At 45.9% G+C, this 25,191-nt stretch overlaps 2 protein-coding genes across 3 annotated transcripts; both read left to right on the top strand.

Annotated features, from left to right (window-relative positions):
• Positions 1–10,482: 10,482 nt before the first annotated feature.
• On the top strand, positions 10,483–18,560 carry LOC123443170 (SCAR-like protein 2). Of its 2 annotated transcripts, none has more exons than XM_045119463.1 (10): positions 10,483–10,762; positions 12,869–13,032; positions 13,431–13,554; positions 13,614–13,746; positions 14,083–14,186; positions 14,316–17,109; positions 17,204–17,296; positions 17,812–17,916; positions 18,056–18,172; positions 18,257–18,560. In XM_045119463.1, exons 1-10 carry the CDS (start codon positions 10,569–10,571, stop codon positions 18,308–18,310), a joined length of 3,882 nt encoding a protein of 1,293 aa, XP_044975398.1. In that variant the 5' UTR covers positions 10,483–10,568; the 3' UTR covers positions 18,311–18,560. The 2 variants fall into 2 exon arrangements, with proteins under 2 accessions (XP_044975398.1, XP_044975397.1); XM_045119462.1 differs by having other exon boundaries at positions 14,313–17,109.
• Positions 18,561–19,603: 1,043 nt separating this feature from the next.
• LOC123443171 (phosphoenolpyruvate carboxylase 1-like) lies at positions 19,604–23,759 on the top strand. Its single transcript, XM_045119465.1, has 6 exons — positions 19,604–20,169; positions 20,285–21,097; positions 21,203–21,293; positions 21,374–21,528; positions 21,626–23,008; positions 23,106–23,759. Exons 1-6 carry the CDS (start codon positions 19,891–19,893, stop codon positions 23,394–23,396), a joined length of 3,012 nt encoding a protein of 1,003 aa, XP_044975400.1. The 5' UTR covers positions 19,604–19,890; the 3' UTR covers positions 23,397–23,759.
• Positions 23,760–25,191: the final 1,432 nt, after the last annotated feature.

Genomic DNA, 25,191 nt, shown 5'->3' with positions numbered 1-25,191 from the left:
CAACAATACTCATGGAAATAACAATAGATTACCCTCTGATCTAGAGAGTAATATCAAAGAGTTTATCAACTCGCAAAAGATTTTCAATGCGTCCATAGAGGAAAAACTACTCAAAATTGACGATTTGGCTAGGAGCGTTGATAGAATGTCTAGTGATATTGATGCTTTGAAAGTTAGATGTGCTCCTCCCAAGATCAATATGGATGAAACTTTGAAATTTATGCGTGTTTCCATGAGTGAGAGCAAAGAAAGAACCGCCCAAATTCGTGCTAGACATGAATGGCTTAAAAGGGTGTGTTCTCGTGATAAGAATCACGAAGATCTTAAAGTGCTTGGTGTGACTCCCATTGAATCTTTGTTTTCTTGTGTAAAACCTAATGATGATGGGGCTAGATATGAATCCACTTTGGTTGAAAAACACCCCAATGATTCGGACTCCATCTATCTTGATGCTAAAAGCATTGAAAGTGAAGTAGAAGATATTAAAACCTTGAGTAGTAATGAAACTACCACTTTGGATTTCAAGGAATTCAATTATGATAGTTGCTCCTTGATTGAATGCATTTCCTCGATGCAATCCATGCTAAACTCTCTAGACGCTTATAGCCAAAACAAGGCCTTTACCGATCATATCGTCGATGCTATGATAAAATCTCTTGAAGAGAAACTTGAATTAGAAGTTTCTATCCCTAGAAAGCTTCATGATGAGTGGGAACCTACTATCAAAATCAAAATCAAAAACTATGAATGCAATGCTTTGTGTGATTTAGGTGCTAGTGTTTCCGCGATTCCAAAGTCTTTATGTGATGTTCCGGGTTTTAATGAGATTGAGGAGTGTTCTCTTAATTTGCATCTTGCGGATTCTACTGTCAAGAAACCCATGGGAAGGATCAATGATGTTCTTATTACTGCAAATTGGAACTATGTACCCGTGGATTTCATTGTGCTTGACATTGATTGCAATCCTACATGCCCTATCATTCTTGGTAGACCTTTCCTAAGGACTATCGATGCTATCACCGATATGAAGGAAGGGAATATTAGATTTCAATTTCCTTTAAAGAAGGGCATGGAACATTTTCCTAGAAAGAAAATAAGATTGCCTTATGAATCTATGATGAGGGCTACTTATGGTTTGAGCACCAAAGATGATGATACGTGATTCTATCGCCTTATGCCTAGCTAAGGGCGTTAAACAATAGCGCTTGTTGGGAGGCAACCCAATGAATTTATCTTTTTATTTCTGTTTTTTTGCGTCCACACCATCATAATTATGTTATGATTGTGTCTTTTGTGTTTCTTTTTGTGTTTGAGCCAAGCAAAACCTTTATGACTAGTCTTGGTGATGGTTGTTTGATCCTGCTCGAAAAAGACATAAACTATTTGCTCACGAGATTATTTTTCATTTTTATTCAGAAAGAGATTTTGAGTTTATTCTTTTTGATTCTGGTTTATATGCCTTTTTCCCAGGCAGTCGTAGTTTTTCAGAATTTTTCAGGTACCAGAAGTATACAGATTGCTACAGACTGGTCTTTTTTTGACAGATTCCGTTTTTGTTGAGTTGGTTGCTTGTTTTGATGAAACTATGGATAGTATCGGGTGGTAATATCCATGGAAAAGTGAGAAATACAGTAATTAACAGCAATATGAATATAAATCAAGTTTGCTATAGTTCCTAAAGAGGTGGTAGTTTGTTTTCTTATACTAATGATGTCACGAGTTTCTGTTTAAGTTTTGTGTTGTGAAGTTTTCAAGTTTTGGGTGATGTTCTCATGGACAAAGGGATAAAGAGTGGAAAGAGCTCAAGTTTGGGGATGCCCAAGTCATCCCAAGCCAAATTCAAGGACACCAAAAAGCCTAAGCTTGGGGATGCCCCGGGAAGGCATCCCCTCTTTCGTCTTCAATCCATCGGTAACATTACTTGGAGCTATATTTTTATTCACCACATGATATGTGCTTTGCTTGGAGCGTCTTGTATCGTAGGAGTCTTTTATTTTTGTTGTGTCACAATCATCCTTGCTGCACAACTTTTGAGAGAGACACACACTCATCGTGAATTTACTAGAATGCTCATTGTGCTTCACTTAGATCTTTTAGAGCACGGCGGTGCGTGACTTGGTAGTTGGTTTGTGCTATGAAAGTAGTCCCAAAGGTGATAGGTACCCAAAGAGGATACAAAAAACTTCCATCTTCACGTGCATTGAGTAGAAAGAGAAGTTTGATTCCTCTCAATTAGTTTTGAGACGTGGATTTGGTAATATTAAGAGTTATGTTAGTAGGGTGTTGCGAATCTAGAAATACTTTTGTTGAAGTTAGTGATTCCCGTAACATGCACGTATGGTGAACCGCTATGTTAGGAAGTCGGAGCCTAATTGTTCTATTGATTGTCATCCTTTGTGTTGCGGTCGGGATCGCGCGATGGTAAACACCTACCAACCCTTCCCCTAGGAGTATGTGTTTAGCACTTTGTTTTGATTACTAATAAAAACTTTCGCAACAAGTATGTGAGTTCTTCATGACTAATGTGAGTCCATGGTATAGATGCACTTTCACCTTCCGCCATTGCTAGCCTCTCTAGTACCGCGCAATTTTCGCCGGTGCACAAAACCACCATATGCCTTCCTAAAAACAGCCACCATACCTACCTACTATGGCATTTTCATAGCCATTCCGAGATCTATTGCCATGCAACTCCCACTGTTCCGCCTCATGACTTGTGTCGTCACTCTCATATTGCCATTGCATGATCGTAAGATAGCTAGCGAGATGTTTCAACGTCATACGCCAAGCTAGATCTTGCATATCCCGGAACACTGTCGGAGGCATTTCCTATAGAGTTATCATCATTCTAAGCTTTGAGCTGTAAGTAAATAAAAGTGTGATGATCATCATTATTAGAGCATTGTCCATGTGAGGAAATGAAAAATAAATAGGCCAAAGATCCCAAATAAAAAAAAGAGAAAAACAGAGGCCAAAGAGCCCAAATAAAAAAAGAAAGAGAGAAAAAGAGAGAAGGGACAATGCTACTATCTTTTTCCACACTTGTGCTTCATAATAACACCATGTTCTTCATGATTGAGAGCCTCTTGTTTTGTCACCACCATATGCTAGTGGGAATTTTCATTATATAACTTGGCTTGTATATTCCAATGATGGGCTTCCTCAAAATTGCCCTAGGTCTTCGTGAGCAAGCAAGTTGCATGCACAGCCACTAGTTCTCCTTTTGAGCTTTCACATACTTATAGCTCTAGTGCATCCTTTGTATGGCAATCCCTACTCATTCACATTGATATCTATTAATGGGAATCTCCATAGCCCTTTAATAAGCCGAGTCAATGTGACCATCTCCTCCTTTCTGTCTCACCACCACCACCACACTCTATTCCACCTATAGTGTTATATCCATGGCTCACGCTCATGTATTGCTTGATAGTTGAAAAAGGTTTGAGAAAGTAAGAGTGCGAAAAAAATTACTTGGCCAATACCGGGGTTGTGCATGATTTAAATTAGTTGTGTGGGGATGATGGAGCATAGCCAGACTATATGATTTTGTAGGGATAACTTTCTTTGGCCTTGTTATTTCGAAAGTTCATGATTACCTTGCTAGTTTGCTTGAAGTATTATTGTTTTCATGTCAATAGCAAACTATTGTTTTGAATCTTACGGATCTGAACATTCATGTCACATGAAAGAAGTTACAAAGGACAACTATGCTAGGTAGCATTCCACATCAAAAATTCAGTCTTTATCACTTCCCTACTCGAGGACGAGCAGGAGTTAAGCTTGGGGATGCTTGATACGTCTCCAACGTATCTATAATTTTTGATGGTTCCATGCTATTATCTTGTCAAACTTTGGATGTTTTGTATGCCTTTTATATCTTTTTTTGGGACTAACTTATTAACTCAGTGCCAAGTGCCAGTTCCTGTTTTTTCCGTGTTTTTGACCCTTTTCAGAGGAGGATTTTAAACGGTGTCCAAACGGAATAAAACTTCCAATTTTTTTCCCGGAACAGAAGATACATGCAAGACTTGAGAACCAAGGCAGGGGCCACGAGGGGACCCCACAACCCCCCTAGGCGCGGCCAGGGGTCCCGCGCCTAGCAGGCTTGTGGGGCCCCTGTGGCTCGTCTGCCCTACCTCTTCCGCCTATAAATTCAGAAAAAATCCAAAACTGGCGAGGAGATCCACGAAAACACTTTTCCGCCGCCACAAGCTTCTGTCTCCGCAAGATCCCATCTGGGGCACGTTCTGCCGCCCTGCCGGAGGGGGGATTCGGATACGAAGGGCTTCTTCATCAACACCATGACCTCTCCGATGATGCGTGAGTAGTTCACCATAGACCTTCGGGTCCATAGCTAGTAGCTAGATGGCTTCTTCTCTCTCTTGGATCTTCAATACAAAGTTATCCATGATCTTCATGGAGATCTATCCGATGTAATCTTCTTTTGCGGTGTGTTTGTCGAGATCCGATGAATTGTGGATTTATGATCATATTATCTATGAATCTTATTTGAGTTTCTTCTGATCTCTTATATGCATGATTTCATATCCTTGTAATTCTCTTTGAGTTGTGGGTTTTGTTTGGCCAACTTGATCTATGATTCTTGCAATGGGAGAAGTGCTTGGTTTTGGATTCATACCGTGCGGTTACCTCACCCGGTGACAGAAGGGGTAGCGAGGCACGCATCGTGTTGTTGCCATCAAGGGTAAAAAAAGGGGTTTTCATCATTGGTTTGAGTTTATCCCTCTACATCATGTCATCTTGCTTAAAGCGTTACTCTGTTCGTCATGAACTCGATATACTAGATGCATGCTCGATAGCGGTCGATGTGTGGAGTAATAGTAGTAGATGTGGAAAGTATCGGTCTACTTGTCTCGGACGTGATGCCTATATGTATGATCATTGTCTTAGATATCGTCATGACTTTGCGCGGTTCTATCAATTGATCGACAGTAATTTGTTCACCCACCGTATTATTTGCTATTTTGAGAGAAGCCTCTAGTGAACACTATGGACCCCGGGTCTACTTCACACCATATTTTCAGCCTTACAATTTTACTTCGTTGCACTTTCCGCCTTCAGATCTCACTTTGCAATCAATCTTGAAGGGATTGACAACCCCTTTATAGCGTTGGGTGCAAGCGCTTTTGTGTTTGCGCGGGTACTATGGACTTTGCGCGATTCTCCTACTGGATTGATACCTTGGTTCTCAAACTGAGGGAAATACTTACTGCTCCTGTGCTGCATCGCCCTTTCCTCTTCAAGGGAAAAACCGACGCAAACTCAAGAGGCAGCAGAAGGATGCCGCCGTAGCAGCACCACGTACCTATGGGGTCAAGTGAAATCCCTCTAAACATCCCGTGCACACGAGGTCTGGGAAATTTCTCTTGGGTGATCCCATGCGCATGGGATCAACTTAGCACATTCACATGTGGCCTTCTGGTGTGAAACAACTATAAACTGATGGTGGGGTATATAAGGCATCTTCTTTTAACTCTCACTGAAAGTATCGGTATGGTCGACTAGAGAGGGGGGGGGGGTAAATAGGTGACTAACAATGTTTTACATTTTTTACAAATTCAGGGATACACCAAGAATATGAAACTAAGTGAACAACCTATATTAAAATCTCAAGAACAACTAGAAACCATCAAGATTAACACAAAAGCAAATTTGCAACAAATAAGTAAAGGACATAAGTAACTATAAGTGAAGACAATGAATAGTTTCTGGAGTTCCCTCCTTTTACCATGTTATCGACTAAGAGGTGAGTTTTTCTTGAGGCGCCTAAGAAGTATCTATTCCATTCATCTTTTTACCATTTGGTTGTCATAAGGTGTGAAAGGAAAATGGGTTTTTAGGGGTGAACAGAAATAATAGTTAGAATGTCTCCAACAATACCCTCCTAAAACATGGTCCCTAAGCAGTCTATTGGTCTTGGCCCCGTTCCCAAGCCCAAAAAATGATAAAATGGATGGCGTGCGGAGGTGAAATTTTCCCCGCATGGTGGAAAGGGGTTGTGGGATAAGGAGCTAGGGGGGGGGGGGTCTTATTGGTACCTCCTTGTTTTATGGCTCATGTCCGAGCATTTCTTTTCTCCAACCACAATAAAAATTATAGGGGCTCTAATATGACCCATATTGGAGATGCTCTTACAATTGTATTTTTTAAAAATCCATTTTACCAAGGTGGAAAAAGTTGGATCATTATTTATACCAAGCTTAATATGAGTTGTATTTGTTGTTGGGACTAGATTTTAAGCTAGGTGGTATTGATAAATGGGTATGATTGAGTAGCTTCCAACTAGCATGTGCAATCGACAAAGATATAACTTTTTCTCAAGCAATTGAGAAGTGGTTGTTTTAATTTTTAACCACATAGTCGTGACATAATGTAAGTAGTTTAAATAATTACCTATTTAATATTTGTGTTTTGATTTTAACCCAGATGTGTCCTACTTACCCTTTACAAATAAATCCTGGACCAAACAAGGCAACTTCATATGTTAGGTCCATGCAGTGTCTAACTTGGATATAACACGGATGCCACATAAAAAATCTCTTAATTAAATATGAGAAATAAAATAATGTTGCAAACAAATTATATGTTAACTATTCTTATCCCGTATTTGAATATACTAAAATGTAATAAAACAAATTTGTATTAAAATATATGATAATCCACAACCATTTCTAAACAATAAGTATTACTTATTAACCTAGAGTTAAAATGGATGAGATATATATTTTATGAATATTTTAAAAGTCCTATATGTTTTACTCAATATCTTGTGGCATGTGTCATAGCCAGCTGCCACACGAACAAATCGTAAAATGTTGCACAATTAGATAAAAGGAGGAAATAATTGTAAGTTGGGTAACTCTTGGCACTATTTGACAACTATTGTGTAAATAGTATAATTTACTCTTTGAGCTTTTGTGGAATACTCTTTAAATATTAACATCGAAGAAATCGTGAGCCATGTAAAGAAATAGTTAACAATATACTTGTTAGATCTTTTGATTATATTTCCATGGAGTAACAACTAAGACATCCTTTTTTTTAACCAAGACATCCTTGTTGGTGCAACATGGAAAGTGTGACTTGATTTATTTGTGCTCCACAAAGCTGCGGCACCCCAACAATGATATCTTTTTGTTAATACCTTTAAGGCCTTCACACAGATTAATATTTCCAACTAGCAAAAACCCAGAGTTAGCTCCATTACTTAATGCAAATATGAAGTTTTTTTCTCAGTTAAAAATGAATAAGATAAAGAAAACCCCATGCGAACTTAAGGACATTTTTTTAATGAGAAACAAGCTAGTAAAGCATGCACTTACACACAAACACTCATCTATGAATGCACGCAAACACACATCCTACACCTATAAGCATCTTCGAGAAACTGAGTTTACGGATCTTAAAGTTGACAAAATCATTATATAAGACTAGTGGTTGACCCCCGCAAAAAAGAAAAAAGAAAACTAGGACTAGTGGTTGATGGGACCATCTTCGCACATGGAACAAATATCGTCTGAAAAAATAAGCATCCATGAAAAACCTATGACTTAAATCCGACTAGACCACGCTTCTTGATTCATGGCAATTTCACGTATGCAAAACGTTCTTTGACAGAGCTCAACATAGGCCAGGTTATTTCACTCCACAGATCGTTGTCTCGTCGAAGTTAGACATGTACGTGCCGACAACTTACTGAATCCTTCCACACTCATACACAAACAAGCAATAGAAAAGGAGGACACGCCAAGGACCAGAGAAACAGTAAAACCAATAAAAACCCACCCTTGAGCATCACGCTACGCAGATCAAATGCCGCACGGCGATCTGCAAAATCACCAGCGCCCCACGTCACATCTATTACCCCCGCGGCCCCACGAGCAAGAAATGTTTGCACCCGCTGCCGCTTCTTCCTTCCTAGTACTACACGAGGCGCCGCCCGTCCCAATCCTCGGTCACTGACATCACGATGCACGATTCTCTCTTGATTCTGTGATGTCCCCACCCGGGAAATGATGCGAGGAGAAAAGGTTGGGTCATGATCACGCTATAGGTCTTTTACTATGTGAACCAGCGATTAAAAGGGGGGAGCCGCTGGATAAAGCAACCCTCCAGCTCCTTATATGGCTGTGCCACCCAACAACCATATTGAAGTGATGGTCCATAAATCGATTAGTAATGCATAGATGGCCCATTTCGTTTCCAAGTTTCACCATGATCCCAAGTGTAGCAGGCCTGATGATTCAGGTCAAGCAATAGAGGTACAGTTACAATACCATATGCTACTGGTGCTTTAATCCTAAAATGGTACATATGACTTTTAATTCATGCATGTCATTCCGTTTAAACTGTAAAAAATATATTAGATATGGACATCAAATGATACATGACAGATGTTTTTGCAAGGTTTGGAATGTGTGTCTAGTTGTGATGTCGGTGTTAAGAATGGTTTGTTTATGGAAATGTGTCATCATATAAGCAGTTGTATCCAGCTGCAGCTGGCAGGAGAGCATAGTCATGGCAGTTTATCCATTGTCATGAAATTAAATGCCATGTGCTCTCAATTGGGGACACGATGATAGAGCACCACTGCGCCACCATCACCCACTCTACCACCATCATTACTGGTGTGAAGACTCAAGTACTTACAAAAGGCTGTATTATACTTTCGCATCCATATCTTATAGACAGTTCGTTAAATAATTAGGTCTACCCTAATTATAACTCAACAACATCACAAAGGCAGAATAGATAGACCATCTTGAGTATCCGCTATGTACTAGTACATACCGCACCTTTATTTTCCTCTAGTTATAAATAACACATAAAAATACAGATCTACCAGTTCAGTTTTCTTTCGAAAGGAAAACAATTTCCAGAAACAAAAACATACATGTACATCCTATCGATGCAAAATTTTAGAATATCTACTATACTTTTTAATGGTTTAGTAGAAAGCATGCATAGAAGTCATCGTTGTCATCGTCGTCGGTGGTGGTTGGTGGGCTTGCTAGCGTCGGTGGTTTTGATGTGAAATTGAGCGAGTGTTTGGAGCTTGGGTGAAGAGCTTGTCCCGTCCTTGGGTCTACGACCGATGATGACAATGACCACGAGCAACATTGACCTTCTTGAGGGCATTGATGAATTGTTGTCGCCCCATCGACATGGATCAATATGTCGCTGCAGCTTTAGGGAAACCCTAGATATGATAGTGCATTGGCGTTGTATCCCCTCTAGAGGTATTCTTCTTTGGAGCTGGCAGACAAGCAGGGCCCGTGAAAGGCGACGATATCGGTGTTGAGGTTTCTGTCACGAAGATGTCGCGGTGAGCGATGGCACGGACACACCGATGGTTGATGTAGTTGCCTCTTATTAGGCATGTCTTCGGGATTTGCCTATGTTTCTTTGTTGTTATGGAGTCGAAGTTGCGACGATGTGGCTTCGATGATGACGATGACAGATAGCAAGTGGTATGTTTGGTGATTTTTCGCGAGCCAACTTTCCTCATCGTTGACGACTGAGTTCTGACACGGATCTTCATGTGATCTCGTACGACCTCTACGACGTGGGGGGACGTTCTACACAAAGTCAGAGTTGCTTTAGGGATGACGATGGCGTTGCTTAGACAGAAGTGGTGACGATGAAACTTGTTTACTACCTCGACGAGGCTCCCTTTCGAGAGGTGTGTGTATCGCTCAGCGGATTGTACCGATTTACGTTCATAATTAACCGTATAATTCTCTTTAATAATGTCCTAATTAGGGGACGAGTCAAAAAAGATGCCACTGTTTCGAGAAAAAGAAATATGCACACAGACGTATACCATATAAATCCTTGTGCTAGAGGAAAAGATAGACCAGAAAGAGCGCACACACATGCATGCATTTTTTACGCGCAGTTGACGTGACCACACCGCAACGCAAAGCACAGAAGGCATGTTCCAACCCCCGGCACAAAAACGAAAAGACACCCCGAGGAAGTGAAAACCAAGAAGGGCCAAGCACGGCCGGAAATGGCAAAGCACCCCCGGCCCCCGCGCGACCCAGCACAGCACAGCACAGCACAGCACAGCAGCCTCCCACCACAACATAGCGGCGGCACCGGGTATCGAGCATCCAAATCCAAGCCGAGCCCGAGAGCTGAAGCATAATCACGCGGCGCACACCACTCACCAGTCGCCAGGCCGCGCCACTTGCCCACCCCCCTCGTGCCCGCAGCGCTGCGTGCGCTTCCCTTTCCCACCGTCCCTTTCGCCCCGCACCCTGTCGGAGACCGACGCTCCTCCCCTCCCCTCCCCGTCCCCGTCCCCGCCACGCGCCTCGGCGTCGCCTCCACTCCTCCCCCCCTCCCCGCCACTCGCCTCGGCCGCCCCCTTCCGTGCGGAGGCGGCAACCTGTGACGCCCCAAAGTCGGCGCACCTGCTCCCACTGGGAAAGTAGCCGTTGCGGCGTCGCATTTATAGCGACCGCCAGGCGTCACGATGGCCGCTGCTCGGCGGTGAGGAGGAGCCCGCTCTCGCGCGCTCGGTGGTTGGTGGAGCGGAGATGCCGCTGGTCAGGTTCGAGGTGCGGAATGAGGTCGGGCTGGGCGACCCCGGGCTGTACGGCGCCGCGGGGGCAGGGAAGCGAGGCGGCGCCGGCGCCGCCGCCGCAGGGGAGGCCGAGCCCAAGGCGCTGCTCGAGGGCGTCGCCGTCGCGGGCCTCGTCGGGATCCTGCGCCAGCTCGGAGATCTCGCCGAGTAAGCCGCCCCCTCCCCTCATCTCCGTCGCTCCCTGCCTCGCGGTCTGATTTCAGTTTTTCCTGCGTGATTCGATTCGGCGAGTTGTGTGTGTGTGTGTGTGCTTTTTTTCCAGCCTTCCAGTGTGAGATCTGCTGCTCTCCGTGTGTGGTGATTTTGGCGGGCAACTACGGTTGGGGAAGTGTTTGGTCGCTGGTTTACTGGAGTTGAGGTGTTTGTGCTTGAGATTGGGGGTGATTGGAAGGTAGTGGGATCTGGTGTTGAGGTGGTTGCATTTGATAACGCGAGATTGAGTGCGGGGTTCTAGGAACTATAGGAATTATGGCAGGGTTTCCGCTCGCCGATTATGGACAAAGCAGCAGTGCTGCGTGGCTGGAACTGGATAGTATTTCGTTTTGGGCACTGGTGGCTTTCGAGCTCATTTCCGAGAGAGCATTAGGATTGAGTCGGGTAGAACCAAATTGTGTCTTCAGAGCGTTATACGAGCTAAACTATACAATCAAGTGGGTTTTTACCGCGTTTGCTAGGTTTTTGGAGGTATGCTTTGCTGAATTGGTAGGAACTATCGGTGTACTCTAGGTATGCCATGTTTGGGTAAGATCCCATGTTAGGATGGATTTATTTTATCACACTAGCTATATTATATAGATCGTGATTCTGAAAAGTTCCTGTTCTAGACGGCTTAGTGGGTGACTGGTTGAATTCGTTGAATATGTGGGAATAAAGGAGTGTTTGCTAATTCTTGTGCGACTGTTTCCATGGCTTCTAGCAATTTCTACTGGTTGTGTGATCAAAAATGTCACCACTCTTGGGAAGTCTTTTATTTATGGTAAACGTTTCCACGAACGCTTCGGCCGGTCTCGTCCACTCGCTCGCGGCTATAGCAAATCAAATCGGGAGGGCCCATCACGTTATCTCTTTCCTCATCCCCGCATCCTCCTCCTTCTTTTTTCCCAACCTCCTGGTTGCCATGGGAAATCCTACCCCGGCGATCTCCTCCAACGAGCCCCCGTCTTCTTCTCCGGCGAGCACCCTCGAAGCCTAGCATCGAACCAGTGTCCTCCCCTCGATTTCCCCTCTTTGAACTGCTCCATGGTGACTGGAGCTGCAACGGGCATGGCCGGCGAAGTTGCATCCATGGCCGAAGGCGTAATTTACTACATGCTTCAACCGGCATCGAAATTTGGTACAACCGGCACCGCATTTTGCTATCACCGGCGTCGCATTTTGCTACATCGCACATGGCATTGCGATTTTGCTACATCCATCACGGCTGAGCTGCGACCCGTGACGGCGGAACCATGCTCGCGTTTGTTGCAACTGTTGACAGAAAAAGCTTCAACGGTATATGAAAGATGTTTCAACCGGCAATAGAGAAAGCTTCAACCAGGGGCTCCGTCCATCCATTTAACTCCACTCCGACGAGGCGAACCTCCACCCTGAAAGCTGCAACCAGCTGATCGAAAAGCTGCAGCCGTCGTCTAATTTTGTTACTACTGGCAACGGATTTTGCTACATCTGTCATGGCGGAGCTGCGGCCTACTACGGTGATGGCTTTTTTTTGTTGCAACCGTCCCTCGGATTTGCTACAACCGGAGAGGTATTTTGCTACATGCATCATGGCGGAGCTGGGATCGATGGCGAGGGCCGCGACCGACGGCGAGGGGGCTGCGACCAGTGATGACTGGCGGTGAGAGAAGATGAGGAGGCGAGGCGTGGGGTGCAGCGTGTGCGGGGGCGGCACCCTCCTTTTTCTCTCTTTCTTCCGTGTGGGAGGTTGAAGATGGGATGCGGAAGAGGAGGGGGGAGATCTGACGGCTACACGCGTGCAAATCGGACTGATCCGGGCTGACCGGCCGAAACATTGGGCCGGCGCGCCGACGCAGAGTACTGCCCTTTATTTATTTATGATTTTACCGTTTTATTATTTGTCATTGCATTGCCTATTTCTCCCCAAAATTTAATGCCATATGCTTATGACAGTGTCAGGTAGAATTGATCTGCTGGCTTTGAGTTGGCTTCAGGAATACTATAAATCCTCTCATATTCATCTTAATTTGTTAACGTTTAGTGTACTAAGCCTGAGATATTTTTTGGTCATACCAGATTTGCGGCAGATATTTTTCATGACCTACACGAGCAAGTTATAACTACATCGTCTAGGGGGCGTAAGGTGTTGACTCGAGTACAGAACATTGAAGCAGCACTTCCATCTCTTGAAAAAGCTGTGAAGAATCAGAAGAGCCATATACATTTTGCTTATGTACCAGGTAGTTCATCAATGATTATGCATGTGTTCACATGTAGAAAAAAATAACGAGCTGAGGATTCTTGCGCACATTTTAGTCATCAATAATCATTTTGCCCATATTTAGCTCACACTAATTTGTCGGAGTGTATTGGTAGTAGTTGAAGTTGGCTGATGTTGACTTTATCAACTAATCAGTACAAACCTTTTGGTTAATAAGTTAATCTATCCATAATGTTAGAGCAGTCCTGGCTGGCGGGAATGAATAATGAATCTAGCTTTTGCTTTACCATTACCGGGCCAAGATGTTAGAAAACGGCTTATTTCTAACAGTCTCATAATCAACTGTCTCTTGATCATAACCAACAATTTGGTTTAGGATCATCATGCAGCTTTACTTAATTTGCTAATTTAATGCAGGTTCTGACTGGCACACACAACTTCAAAATGAGCAAAATCATCTCCTATCCAGTGATCTGCCTCGGTTTATGATGGATTCCTATGAAGAATGTCGAGACCCACCACGACTTTACCTTCTCGACAAGTAAGGATGCTTGTTTTTTTTTTTCAAGTGATTTTGGGTCTCTAATGACTTATTTTCAGATTTGATAATGCTGGTGCTGGGGCTTGTTTGAAGAGATATTCTGATCCATCTTACTTCAAGAAATCATGGGATGTGATGAGAGCAGACAAGACTGCACATCTCCAAAAAGAAAGGAGATCTCATAAAATCAAGGTTCTATTTCTCGTTTTCTGCGTCCGGAGATCAATGTCTATGCTTAGCTATTTTAGTCAACACACAGGCACAACCAACTTAAAATCAATTTAGTTGTGGTGTTACTGCTCCCGTCTACTCGTATGAGCATGACAACCATTATGTACTAATCTGAAATTAATTATTACGGAACACTATTATTTAAGCCACGTCAAGTCTTTATTGCTAAATGCATTGCTGAGCTACCGTGCTTCATTATTGGATGGCTGTGGCTTATTGCTGTTAGTTTGGCCGATGCAATTTTTTTTTCTTCTTGTTGGTAACTTTATGCTGAAAGACTTGATTGAACTTGGACAGAGGAAAGGATCACGCCTAAAAGAACCATATCATGGACAAGCCACATCCAGGCATAGGAATGGTGAATTGCAGCGAGCACTCACTGCTGTTCAACTCACCAGCAGGTTTTACACATAAATTCCAAACTTGAAGATACAACAACTGCATATATTTTTCATCATCAATGACTTTGTTTTTCTTGTGTATTTAATAATACATCTAGGACAGTACTCATAATAATTCTTTTGTAGCAGGCAGTGTGCATCTCCCAGCATGGATGGCCAGAGTTTTTCGGAGCATAGATCTACATCTGATGCAAGATCCAACCCTGACAATATAAGCAGATCTTCTTCATTTAGTTCAAAGGCACGACTGAGTTTTGCAGAACAAGCTTCAGATACAAAGCCTTCTGTAATTCCTCATGAGAATGGTCATGCCAAGCTGTCAAATATTGATATGCACAAGCTTAATGATGCCTCTTCCCCCGTCTTGCTTAGCGAGACCAGGGAAGATGATCTGGGTGATGATTTGAAGCAAGGTTCCCTGTCAGATGAGATGAATGCTAGGTCACCTTCTGTTGAATGGCATGAAAAGGCTGCAATTGTCATGACTACAAGTTCTGTCTACTGTGATGATGTTGTCATGGATAGGGCTGAAAATGCAGAAACTAAACATATTAAGCCCGTGCAGCGAGAAGTTGATTATAGGGAGATGCAGACCTTGGAGCAGCAAGGGGCCTTACTTCAGAAGGCAAAGTTGTTATTACTGTCATCAGGCTTAAACCACCGTGATGAAGTCCCCTGTGAAACAGACAACTACATGGATGCACTTAACACACTTGAATCTGAGACAGAGACTGAAGTTGACTCTCAAACTAAAAAACAAGGGAAGCCAGTACATTCCTTCAATGCTCATGCACCTCAAATAGAGTTGACAGATAATGCCGTTTCACAGCTTCCTGATTCTTCTCCTGTTGAGTTTCCTGATACAAGTCCAAATTCCAGAATGTTACATACTTTTGAAAGAAGTGCCGATTTCCCCAGTTTGTCAAGTGCAGATGCTCCGGATATTTCACAGCATTCATTGTCAGGTTATACAGATATACATCCTAATGAATGGTCATCTGTTACCACCATCCCTGAGAATAATGCAAATAATGCTGCTGGAGACCCCACTGAAATTTCAGAACCGGCACTGCAAGCATATACACCTACACCACCCAATCAAAGGTGCCCTCGTGCAAATGAGATTCCTGAGAGTAAGGCAGAAGTTATCCCCAGAGATTCTCCTGTGATCTCAAAACCAGAGCTGTCAACCTATGCAGTTTTCCCTCCCAATAAAGAGTCTATTGTCAGTCAGATCCCTGAGAATAGTGTAGAAGGTGTGTCAGAAGATGATACCAATGAAATCACTAGTTGTCTTGTACCGGAACCTTCCATTTCCTTTGCTCCAACTAGTGAGGCGTCTCCTGCAAAAATCTTACCTGGTTATAACACTGGTAACTCTGTAATTTCGGAAAGGAGTCCTCAGGATTATCCTGGAGAAAATCATCAGGAATTTGGTGGCTGTGGCATGGCTGAAGTGTCTAATTCACAGACCATGCCTTTGAACGAGTCATCAGAGAATGGATCTGCAACCCAACACCTTCCCACACATGCTCCTACTAGTTCCCAACACCTTCCCACACATGCTCCGACTAGTTCTGTAGAATTATCTTCTGTTAAGCTCTGGACAAATGCTGGTCTCTTCGGACTTGAACCGTCTAAACCTCCAGTTGGCATATGTCCAGGTTCTGCAAACCAAAGCTACCCAGAGAATAATCAATCAGCCACAAGAACACCTGATGCAGTTTATAGCCAAACAAACCGGCCCTCAGATTCTTCCACATATTTCGAGCACAGGGAGCACAGCAATTTGAATGGCAAGCAAGCTTCAATAAGTGAGCTCCTAGAATCTGAAGGTAATGCTGAAATTGGTGCTGAAACATACTCTGGCACTGACTTGGTTGGAAGGAATAACTTGCCCGTGGTGTCTGCATCAAGCTTCTCGAGCATTGCACAAAGATTCCTTGCCAATACACTTCAGAGAAGAACTTCTCCCAAATATAATGATCTTCCTATGTCATCTGGGAGAGTGAATACTGACACAAATGGGTTTGATGAAGCTACTGTAAATTCTACTCTTGCACCAAAGGAAACAGTATTCGAGGCATCTCAGTTTGAGAAGAAAACAGATTATGGCGTGGATGGACTGCCCAAGTCCTCTAGTTGCCATTACTCTGAGAAATCATCTCCGCCACTAGAGCATATGAAAATATCCTTTCACCCCATGAGTGCATCTGAAATGTCGAAATTGAACCTAGATTTTTCTGATGGCAATCTTCATGAAAATGTTGATGATATGATGTTACCAACATTTCAGTTACTTCCAGGGTCTTCTGTCCCACAGCCTGGCAGTGGTTCTGAATCAGAAGATGACACCTTTGGTAGATCTTATAGTTATTCTTCATATGATGATCTAAGTCCGCGTTTATATTCAAACTCAGAGTTGTGGGATCAAGAAGATGGAATTGGATTCGAGGATAATGAGCTGTATAATGATTCAAATCAAATAGGATCCTCCACAACGCCTGTCTCTAGCTATATGGGATTCGAGCAGATGAACTTATCTGGTGAGAAGTCCACTATTTCACTTTCAGATATTGGAGATAATAACGGACTCGGCTCGTTAGAATCCCATCCTGCTGGAGAACTTCCGAACTTTGACACTTTGATGTCAACAAGTAATCATCAAAATAGAGATGCGCTCATTCCACAAAATCCAATCAATTTATCACCAGTTGTAGATCAGATGCCGCCGCCACCTCCTCTTCCCCCAATGCAGTGGAGGACAATGAGACAAACAACTTCCCTAGAAGAAGAAAGAGACTCTACGGCTAAAGACATGCTTGAGAATGCCTCAAGTCTACCACCTGTACACACTCCTGTGCAGGAACAACATCTTCCACCGTGTGCACCACCATTTCCACAAGGAAATGTTAAGGAAGTGGTAAGACTTAACCCTTTTTTGAATACCTTGGTAATGGTATCAGTTGTCATTGTAATCTCTTGCTGATGACATTATATGGACTCTGTTCATGCAGAACCATCAGAAAGTTGATGTGATCAAAGAAACGAGTAATCTTCCTAATATATTTGAGATCAAATCAAGCTTGCTTCAGCAAATCAGGGATAAGGTTTGTTTTATTTTAATTTTATTTTTAAGGAAATGTTATTTATCATCTATGCTCTCACTCTGGCTACTTTCCACCAATGAGTTCAAAAGGAAAAAGTGCAAGTGAAGAACCCACTTCCTCTTCCCCAGTCTGAAAGTTCGTTTTTGGATAATTATTTGGTAATTCTATTGATACAAGTGACGAGTTGGCTAAATTTGTTAAAAATGAAACTTCGTGTGTGTGATATGTGTAGTCAGACCAATAGAATCAAAGTTATGGGTTCATCACTGCGAGTGAGTTAGCATTTTATGTTCATAAAATTAATGCCATAACAAGTACTCGCTCTGTAACTTAATACAAGATGTTTTTGACACTGCCATAGACTCTAAAAACGTCTTATAAAAAGTTACAGAGGTAGTAACATTTATAATAACGGTTAGTTGACTCTTAACTTGCAAGGTCATTACCTAGTTTGTAGCATTTGACTGTCATCGATACTTACGTTTCTCCTCACTTTACATATCAAACTATTGCAGCCAGATCTGCACAAGCTGAATGGACATGAAAAGTCCAAAGCAGTATTCAGTGATGTTAACAGTTTGGATGAAAGGGGGGAGTTGCTTCAGCAAATCAGGAGCAAGGTAGGTCAAATATATGAACTGGTGTACTTGCGTACCACAGCCCTTCATGCCCTTTGAGATTTGTTGATTCTCTTCAGTTGCACCACAGCACACTAAAGGACCACACTCACTAGTTTGTTAACATGTTTGTACAATCCAGACATTCAACTTAAGACGAACAAATGGATCTAAGACAAACACCTCATCGCAGTCAACCGAGTCCACTGCCAATTCCAGCGTTGTAGCAATTTTGGAGAAGGCGAATGCAATCCGACAGGTATGCATTGCCTTAATATTTCCCCTCGTATCAGATTTTTGGTTATTCTTTGTTTCCCCCTGATTACTTCCATGATATTATCAGGCTGTGGCCAGTGACGAGGGGGGTGATGATGATAACTGGAGCGATATCAACTGAGAATGCATATGCCAAACCTTTTCTGTATATGCAACTAGTACAAGATGAAGAGTGAAAATGTGAATAACACCTTTTTCTTCATTGTAATTAGATATTGCAGCTCTGTTTTTTAACCTTTTTTTAGTTCATGGTAGTGTATCTTAGATCCCTATGGTTGTAGAGATGTTAAATCATTTCAACATCATGTAAATTTATCTTATTATTTATTAATGGTAGTGAGATGGACTAATAAAATAAGTATGTTAAGCTATCTTTTGTAGCATTGTACTAAAAATTGTCTCTTTGCATTGTTAATAAGATGGGGGCATACTGATAAAAAAGTTATGCTGTCATTTGCAAGCATGCTATTTTTTTTGGCGAAGGCAAAATAATTCTTAAGAAATCTCGCTGCATTACCTCCATGCTTTGTATTTGAGTAGCAAAATCTAAATCAGGAGATGCAATTGATTTTTCTTCAAGTTAGTCAATATATCATGTAAGAGCTAGTACAGTCTTTTATGTCTTACACCATTCTTCTTATGTTGGTTGATTTAAATTTCAGATTAAGTTAATACGTATTTTCTTACAACAGAATTCTATTAATTTATAAGAAGGGATGTGCAACTGAATACTCATCCCCTACTACTCCCTCCGTCTCGTAATATAAGGCGTTTTTTGATACTACACTAGTGTTAAAACACGTGGAAAAAAACCCGTCTTACATTATAAGATGTCATTTCATGTCTCAGATCTTAGTTCATGTATGTAAGAAAGGTTGGCATTGCACTTTCCTTTTCTGGGGGTTTGAGAGATGGCAATGCATATTTTTTATGTTACATGATGGCCCATCGTTATACGACTGATCTTGTCCTCAGTTCCTGTGGTCTGAAGAACTGGAAGGTGGTCATTTCTACTATTCCTGCAGCAAGTGGCCTCGCCTTGCGAATATCTGTGCAGATACCAATTGAAGCAGGCGCAATGTGGTATCGTCTGCAGAATATTCCAAAATCTGGGTACTGGGATCCCAGTTTATTATGCCATTTTTGTGAATTTCCGGATGCGGATGATATTTGGTTGCATCCAGTGTAGTTTTTATCAGATTGTTGCTGTCCATACTGTCACGGAGGAAGGTTTAGCAGCTTCCTCCATGTCTCTGTTGGTCCAGTGCGTAACATTCCACACCAGAAGCAAGTCTGCAGCTCTTCAGCCATCCTAAGCGTCGGTTCCCCAGAAGGAACAAAAACGAGGAGCCATATTGGGCGCAGAAATTTCAGAGGCCGACTTGGCATAACCCTCACAGCAGCAAAAGGCCTGGAGATTTTGGCGTGCCGACCGCTGCCGTGGACGGGTTTAGTCTCGTGGTACGGCCCGTGGTACCGGAGAAACGGTCGGCAGAAAATCGTATGGCGCGCGAGGGGTTAGCCACAGCGGAGACCCGGGGAGATGCTATTAGCAACAGCCACCCAATGACCTGAATCCTCTTCCGCTTCTCCGCGCTGCTTAAAACCCAGAGGGGGACGGCGTGCTCGCCGTACTCTCCCGCCATGTCCTGCTGATACTACCACGTGTCGCGTGAAGATTCCGTACACGAGCTGGGCGCGATGATTTCCCTCCACACCTCCCCGTTCACCCTCCTGATAAAGCTCGACCCCGGCCGGAGGCGGCTCGCGCTGCCGCAGTATGCCGTGCTCCGCCGGCCGGCGCCGAGGAGCAGCGTCCGCGCGGCGGCGCTGGCCGAGTCCGTCGACGCCCAGCTCCGGCAGTTCGCCCGCGGCGGGGCGACGGAGGACGACGACCGGCTGCAGAACTACGAGACCCTCCTCGTCACCAGGTTCCTCGACATCCTCCAGGACCTGCACGGCGGCAACTTCAGACGAGTGGTACGCAAACACTTGACACTGACAGAGCAATCCACTCATTCTCCTGCACCGCACTGCTCTTTTCTCTCCGATGATCAATCAATTTAAACCAAGAGACTATTGATTGTTGGTGCAGGTCGAGGAGTGCCTGAGGGTGTCCGGCGAGTACCAGCGCGGCGCGGGCGACCGGGCGGCGAGTCTGGACAAGCTGGGGGCGCTGTTCACGGGCCTGGACGTGGGCGACGCCATCATGGTGTCCAGCTCGCTGTCGCACATGCTCAACCTGGCCAACCTCGCGGAGGAGATCCAGATGGTGTACCAGAAGAAGATGGAGACGAGCCGACGCGGCGGCTTCGCCGACGAGGCCCTGGCGCCCACCGAGTCGGACATCGACGAGACGTTCCAGCGGATGGTGGGCGGGCTGGGCAAGACGCCGCGGGAGGTGTTCGACGCGCTGAGGGCCCAGACCATCGACCTCGTCTTCACCGCGCACCCCACCCAGTCCATCCGGAGGTCGCTCCTCGAGAAGCACGCCAGCATCAGGACGTGCCTGACGCAGCTGTGCGTGGAGGGCGTGTCCGAGAACGAGAAGCAGGAGATCGACGAGGCCCTGCAGAGGGAGATCCTGGCGGCGTTCAGGACGGACGAGATCCGGCGGACGCCGCCGACGCCGCAGGACGAGATGCGGGCGGGGATGAGCTACTTCCACGACACCATCTGGAACGGCGTGCCCAAGTTCCTCCGCCGCGTCGACACGGCACTCAAGAACATCGGCATCGACGAGCGCCTCCCCTACGACGTCCCGCTCATCCAGTTCTCCTCATGGATGGGCGGCGACCGCGACGGCAACCCCAGGGTCACCCCCGACGTCACCAGGGACGTCTGCCTCCTCGCCAGGATGATGGCCGCCAACATGTACTTCTCCAAGATGGGTAGCCTCATGTTCGAGGTGCCATTCCTCAATCTCTACGATGCCAAGTCGATGCCAATCCTTCTGTATGCTGTTCTGGTTTCAGCTTCTGACGGCGCCAGCCATGCATTTGCTTGTGTGCAGCTTTCTATGTGGCGCTGCAACGACGAGCTCCGGGCTCGCGCCGACGAGCTGCACCGGTTGTCCTCCCGGAAGTACGCCAAATACTACATCGGTATGCATGCCCCATCCGATTGTGCTCACGGACTGAATTAGCAAACGAGTTCATACGCCGGTTTCATCGATGTGGTGCAGAGTTTTGGAAGCAGATCTCTCCGCGTGAGCCCTACCGCATCGTACTCGGCGATGTCAGGGACAAGCTGTACAACACCTGCGAGCGTGCTCGAGAGATCCTGTCCAATGGAGAATCGAGCATCCCAGAAGAAGATACCTACACGAATGTCGACGAGGTTGCCAATGCAAATGAGCTTAAGAATCAGAATCAAGTAGTATTACTACATGAGCTTTGATTGAGACTTTGTCCATGCTGACCTTGGTTTGTTTCAGTTCTTGGAGCCTCTGGAGCTGTGCTACCGATCGCTGTGCGACTGCGGGGACAAGCTGATCGCCGACGGCAGCCTGCTCGACTTCATGCGCCAGGTCTCCACCTTCGGCCTCTGCCTCCTCAAGCTGGACATCCGGCAGGAGTCAGACCGCCACACCGACACCGTCGACGCCATCACCACGCACCTCGGCATCGGCTCCTACCGGGACTGGCCCGAGGAGCAGCGCCAGGAGTGGCTCGTCAACGAGCTCCGCGGCAACCGCCCGCTCTTCGGCCCGGACCTGCCACAGTCCGACGAGGTCGCCGACGTGCTCGGCACCTTCCGGGTCATCGCCGAGCTCCCCGCCGACAGCTTCGGGGCCTACGTCATCTCCATGGCCACCGCGCCGTCCGACGTGCTCGCCGTCGAGCTGCTCCAGCGTGAGTGCGGCGTCAAGAAGCCCATGCGAGTCGTGCCGCTGTTCGAGAAGCTCGCGGACCTTCAGCAGGCGCGCGCCACCATGGAGCTCCTCTTCTCCTGCGAGTGGTACAAGGAGAGGATCGATGGCAAGCAGGAGATCATGATCGGGTACTCGGACTCGGGCAAGGACGCCGGCCGGCTGTCGGCGGCGTGGCATCTCTACAAGGCCCAGGAGGAGATCGTGGACGTGGCGGAGCGGCACGGCGTGAAGCTCACCATCTTCCACGGCCGGGGCGGCACCGTGGGGCGTGGCGGCGGGCCGAGCCACCTCGCCATCCTCTCGCAGCCGCCCAACACCGTCAACGGCTCGCTCCGCGTGACCGTGCAGGGCGAGGTGATCGAGAAGTCGTTCGGGGAGGACAGCCTCTGCTTCCGCACGCTGCAGAGGTTCACGGCGGCGACGCTGGAGCACGGCATGAACCCGCCCGTGTCCCCGAAGCCGGAGTGGCGTGCGCTGCTGGACGACATGGCCACGGTGGCCACCGAGGAGTACCGGTCCATCGTGTTTCAGGAGCCGCGCTTCGTGGAGTACTTCCGGTCGGCGACGCCGGAGACGGAGTACGGGCGGATGAACATCGGCAGCCGGCCGTCGAAGCGGAAGCCGGGCGGCGGCATCGAGTCGCTGCGCGCAATCCCGTGGATCTTCGCGTGGACGCAGACGCGGTTCCACCTCCCCGTGTGGCTGGGCTTCGGCGCCGCCTTCCGGCACGCCATGGACAAGCCCGGCGGCCTAGCTACGCTCCGGGAGATGTACGACGAGTGGCCATTCTTCCGCGTCACCATCGACCTCCTCGAGATGGTCTTCGCCAAGGGCGACCCCGGCATCGCCGCGCTCTACGACAAGCTCCTCGTCCCCCAAGACCTCTGGCCCTTCGGCGAGCAGCTCAGAGCCAACTACGCCGAGACACAGAGCCTCCTCCTAAAGGTAAATGAGCTCTCGATCGACATGGTCACCTACGGCTGCTTGCAGTATTGCGGACGATGAGACCATTGATGTACGTTTCTTGAACTATGATGTTTAGGTTGCTGGGCACGACGACCTGCTGGAAAGTGACCCGTACCTGAGGCAGCGGCTGATGCTGCGGGACTCGTACATCACGGCGTTGAACGTGTGCCAGGCGTACACTCTGAAGAGGATCAGGGACGGCGAGTTCAGGCCGACGACGCGGCCGCCGCTGTCCACTGAGTTCATCGACGAGACGACGGAGAGCCTGATGGAGCTCAACCCCAGCAGCGAGTACGACCCCGGGCTGGAGGACACGCTCATCCTCACCATGAAGGGAATCGCCGCGGGCATGCAGAACACGGGCTGATTCTGGATTTTTTGGTGGACTTTCTCATGTTTCATGGATTTTTGTCAACTTTTTTTCCCCTTCTGAATAGTAGAAGAGGATCAAAGGATATTCATCATACATGTGGCGGAATGTACACCCGACCACAAGATCCTGTGTGGCATATCGAGAAGGCAGGTCACGCGATCTTATGTGGACGAACATTAGAACTGTCCCTATGTTCGGACACAGCTACTACGCGTCACACGTCCGACAACAAATCCTCACCCAATTTCGTTCTGATATTTTTTATGGCAACTTTAGTTGTAAAACATGACAACTTTTTTGTTTTGGTTAACTATAGATGCCATGTCTAATTAATGATAGTTGCTATGTGTGGTCAAATCATAGTTGTTATGTATGGGCAATCATAGTTGTCATGTGTCATTATCTAGTTATCTCGTGTGGTCCAACCATAGTTGCCATGTATGGTAAACCAAAGTTACCATGTGTGATTAACGAGTTGCACATATGCACAATAGTTGCCATCTATCATCGTACGAGCGTCGTGTGGGTGAAGACCAGTTCACCCACATGACGTGGACTGGATGGTGTTCGTGTGGGCAAGGACCGGTTCACCCACACGACGAAGCTGGCAACCGCGCGCTGCGGGTCGTGCAAGGCCGTTTGGGCGAGCGCTTTAACACCACACAACACACTATATATATGTGACACTGAAATTCCAAAATATCCCCGCAAGATTCTTGCAATCCAGAACCAATGACGATTAGGGCATGTGGACCAAGTGTTAAAATGCCATACGTGTGGACCAAGTGTTAAAATGCCATAAGTGTGGACGTTATCATTTGGGAACTGAAAATGTGCATTGGATTTTGTGTGAGACCGAGGCCCCCGATATCACATCACAATTTAGCAACATGGTTCACAAGGGGAAATACCCTAAATCAAACTCATCACATCTATGTCCGGGCTTCTTAAAAACTTCCTATACATCCGGACAAACTGTTGAGTCGTAAAATTGTGACCCAACCGATTTTGTAAACTATCCCTATTTGTGTGGGTTGCTCACATATCCATCCCATATTTAAGGCAAATATTAAGACGTCTGAACACATCCGTGTTCTTCATGTCACACTAGACAGACGATCACACCTCAAATTCCATTAAATTAACCAAGTCAATCAAATTCACCCTCCTCCTCCTATGTATGTCCTCCATTTCGTGCGTTTGAGACACCAATGTCCTCCACCCTTGCCCCTTTCGTGCCACTGAGCCCATCCTCCGCCCTAGATGTCGTCGTGGAGTACCCCGTCCCTCATCGCTGGCATCGATGATGCCTCGGCATCGTTCGTGGGGCCCCCGTTCGTTGGGGTGACCTGCAAGACGGAGACATCGTGTGGAGGGAGTGGTGCGTCCGGTAGTGCGAGCGGGATGCGGCGGTGAAGGAAGTTCCACCCAACAAAGTTGTGGACATCGACGTGGATGTGTCCCCTCCGATGCGCCCGACCGCCTCATTTGCGTTCGCCCTGCCACCAACTCACCACAACTCCAATGTACGCGAACAAGCACAGGCAGCGGGGGCGCCCAGTCTGCCTAGATCATGTTTGACGGAATGTCGCAACGGAGCATGACACATTTTTTGCATTGTTAGTTCGATCAGTTCTTTGGTTATTTGCTATGCCATTGGATAAATTTGTTGCATATTTTATTAGCTCAATTAGTTGCACATGTCGTTTGGTCAATTTGTTGCATATGTGATTCGATCAACTTGTTGCATATGTCGTTAGCTTATTTGGAATCATGATCATTGTTGGAC

Source organism: Hordeum vulgare, chromosome 3H (assembly GCF_904849725.1).
Source record: "Hordeum vulgare subsp. vulgare chromosome 3H, MorexV3_pseudomolecules_assembly, whole genome shotgun sequence".
Taxonomy (NCBI): domain Eukaryota; kingdom Viridiplantae; phylum Streptophyta; class Magnoliopsida; order Poales; family Poaceae; genus Hordeum; species Hordeum vulgare.
The sequence above is the reverse complement of the archived record's forward strand: the minus strand, read 5'-3'. Positions and strand labels throughout refer to the sequence as shown.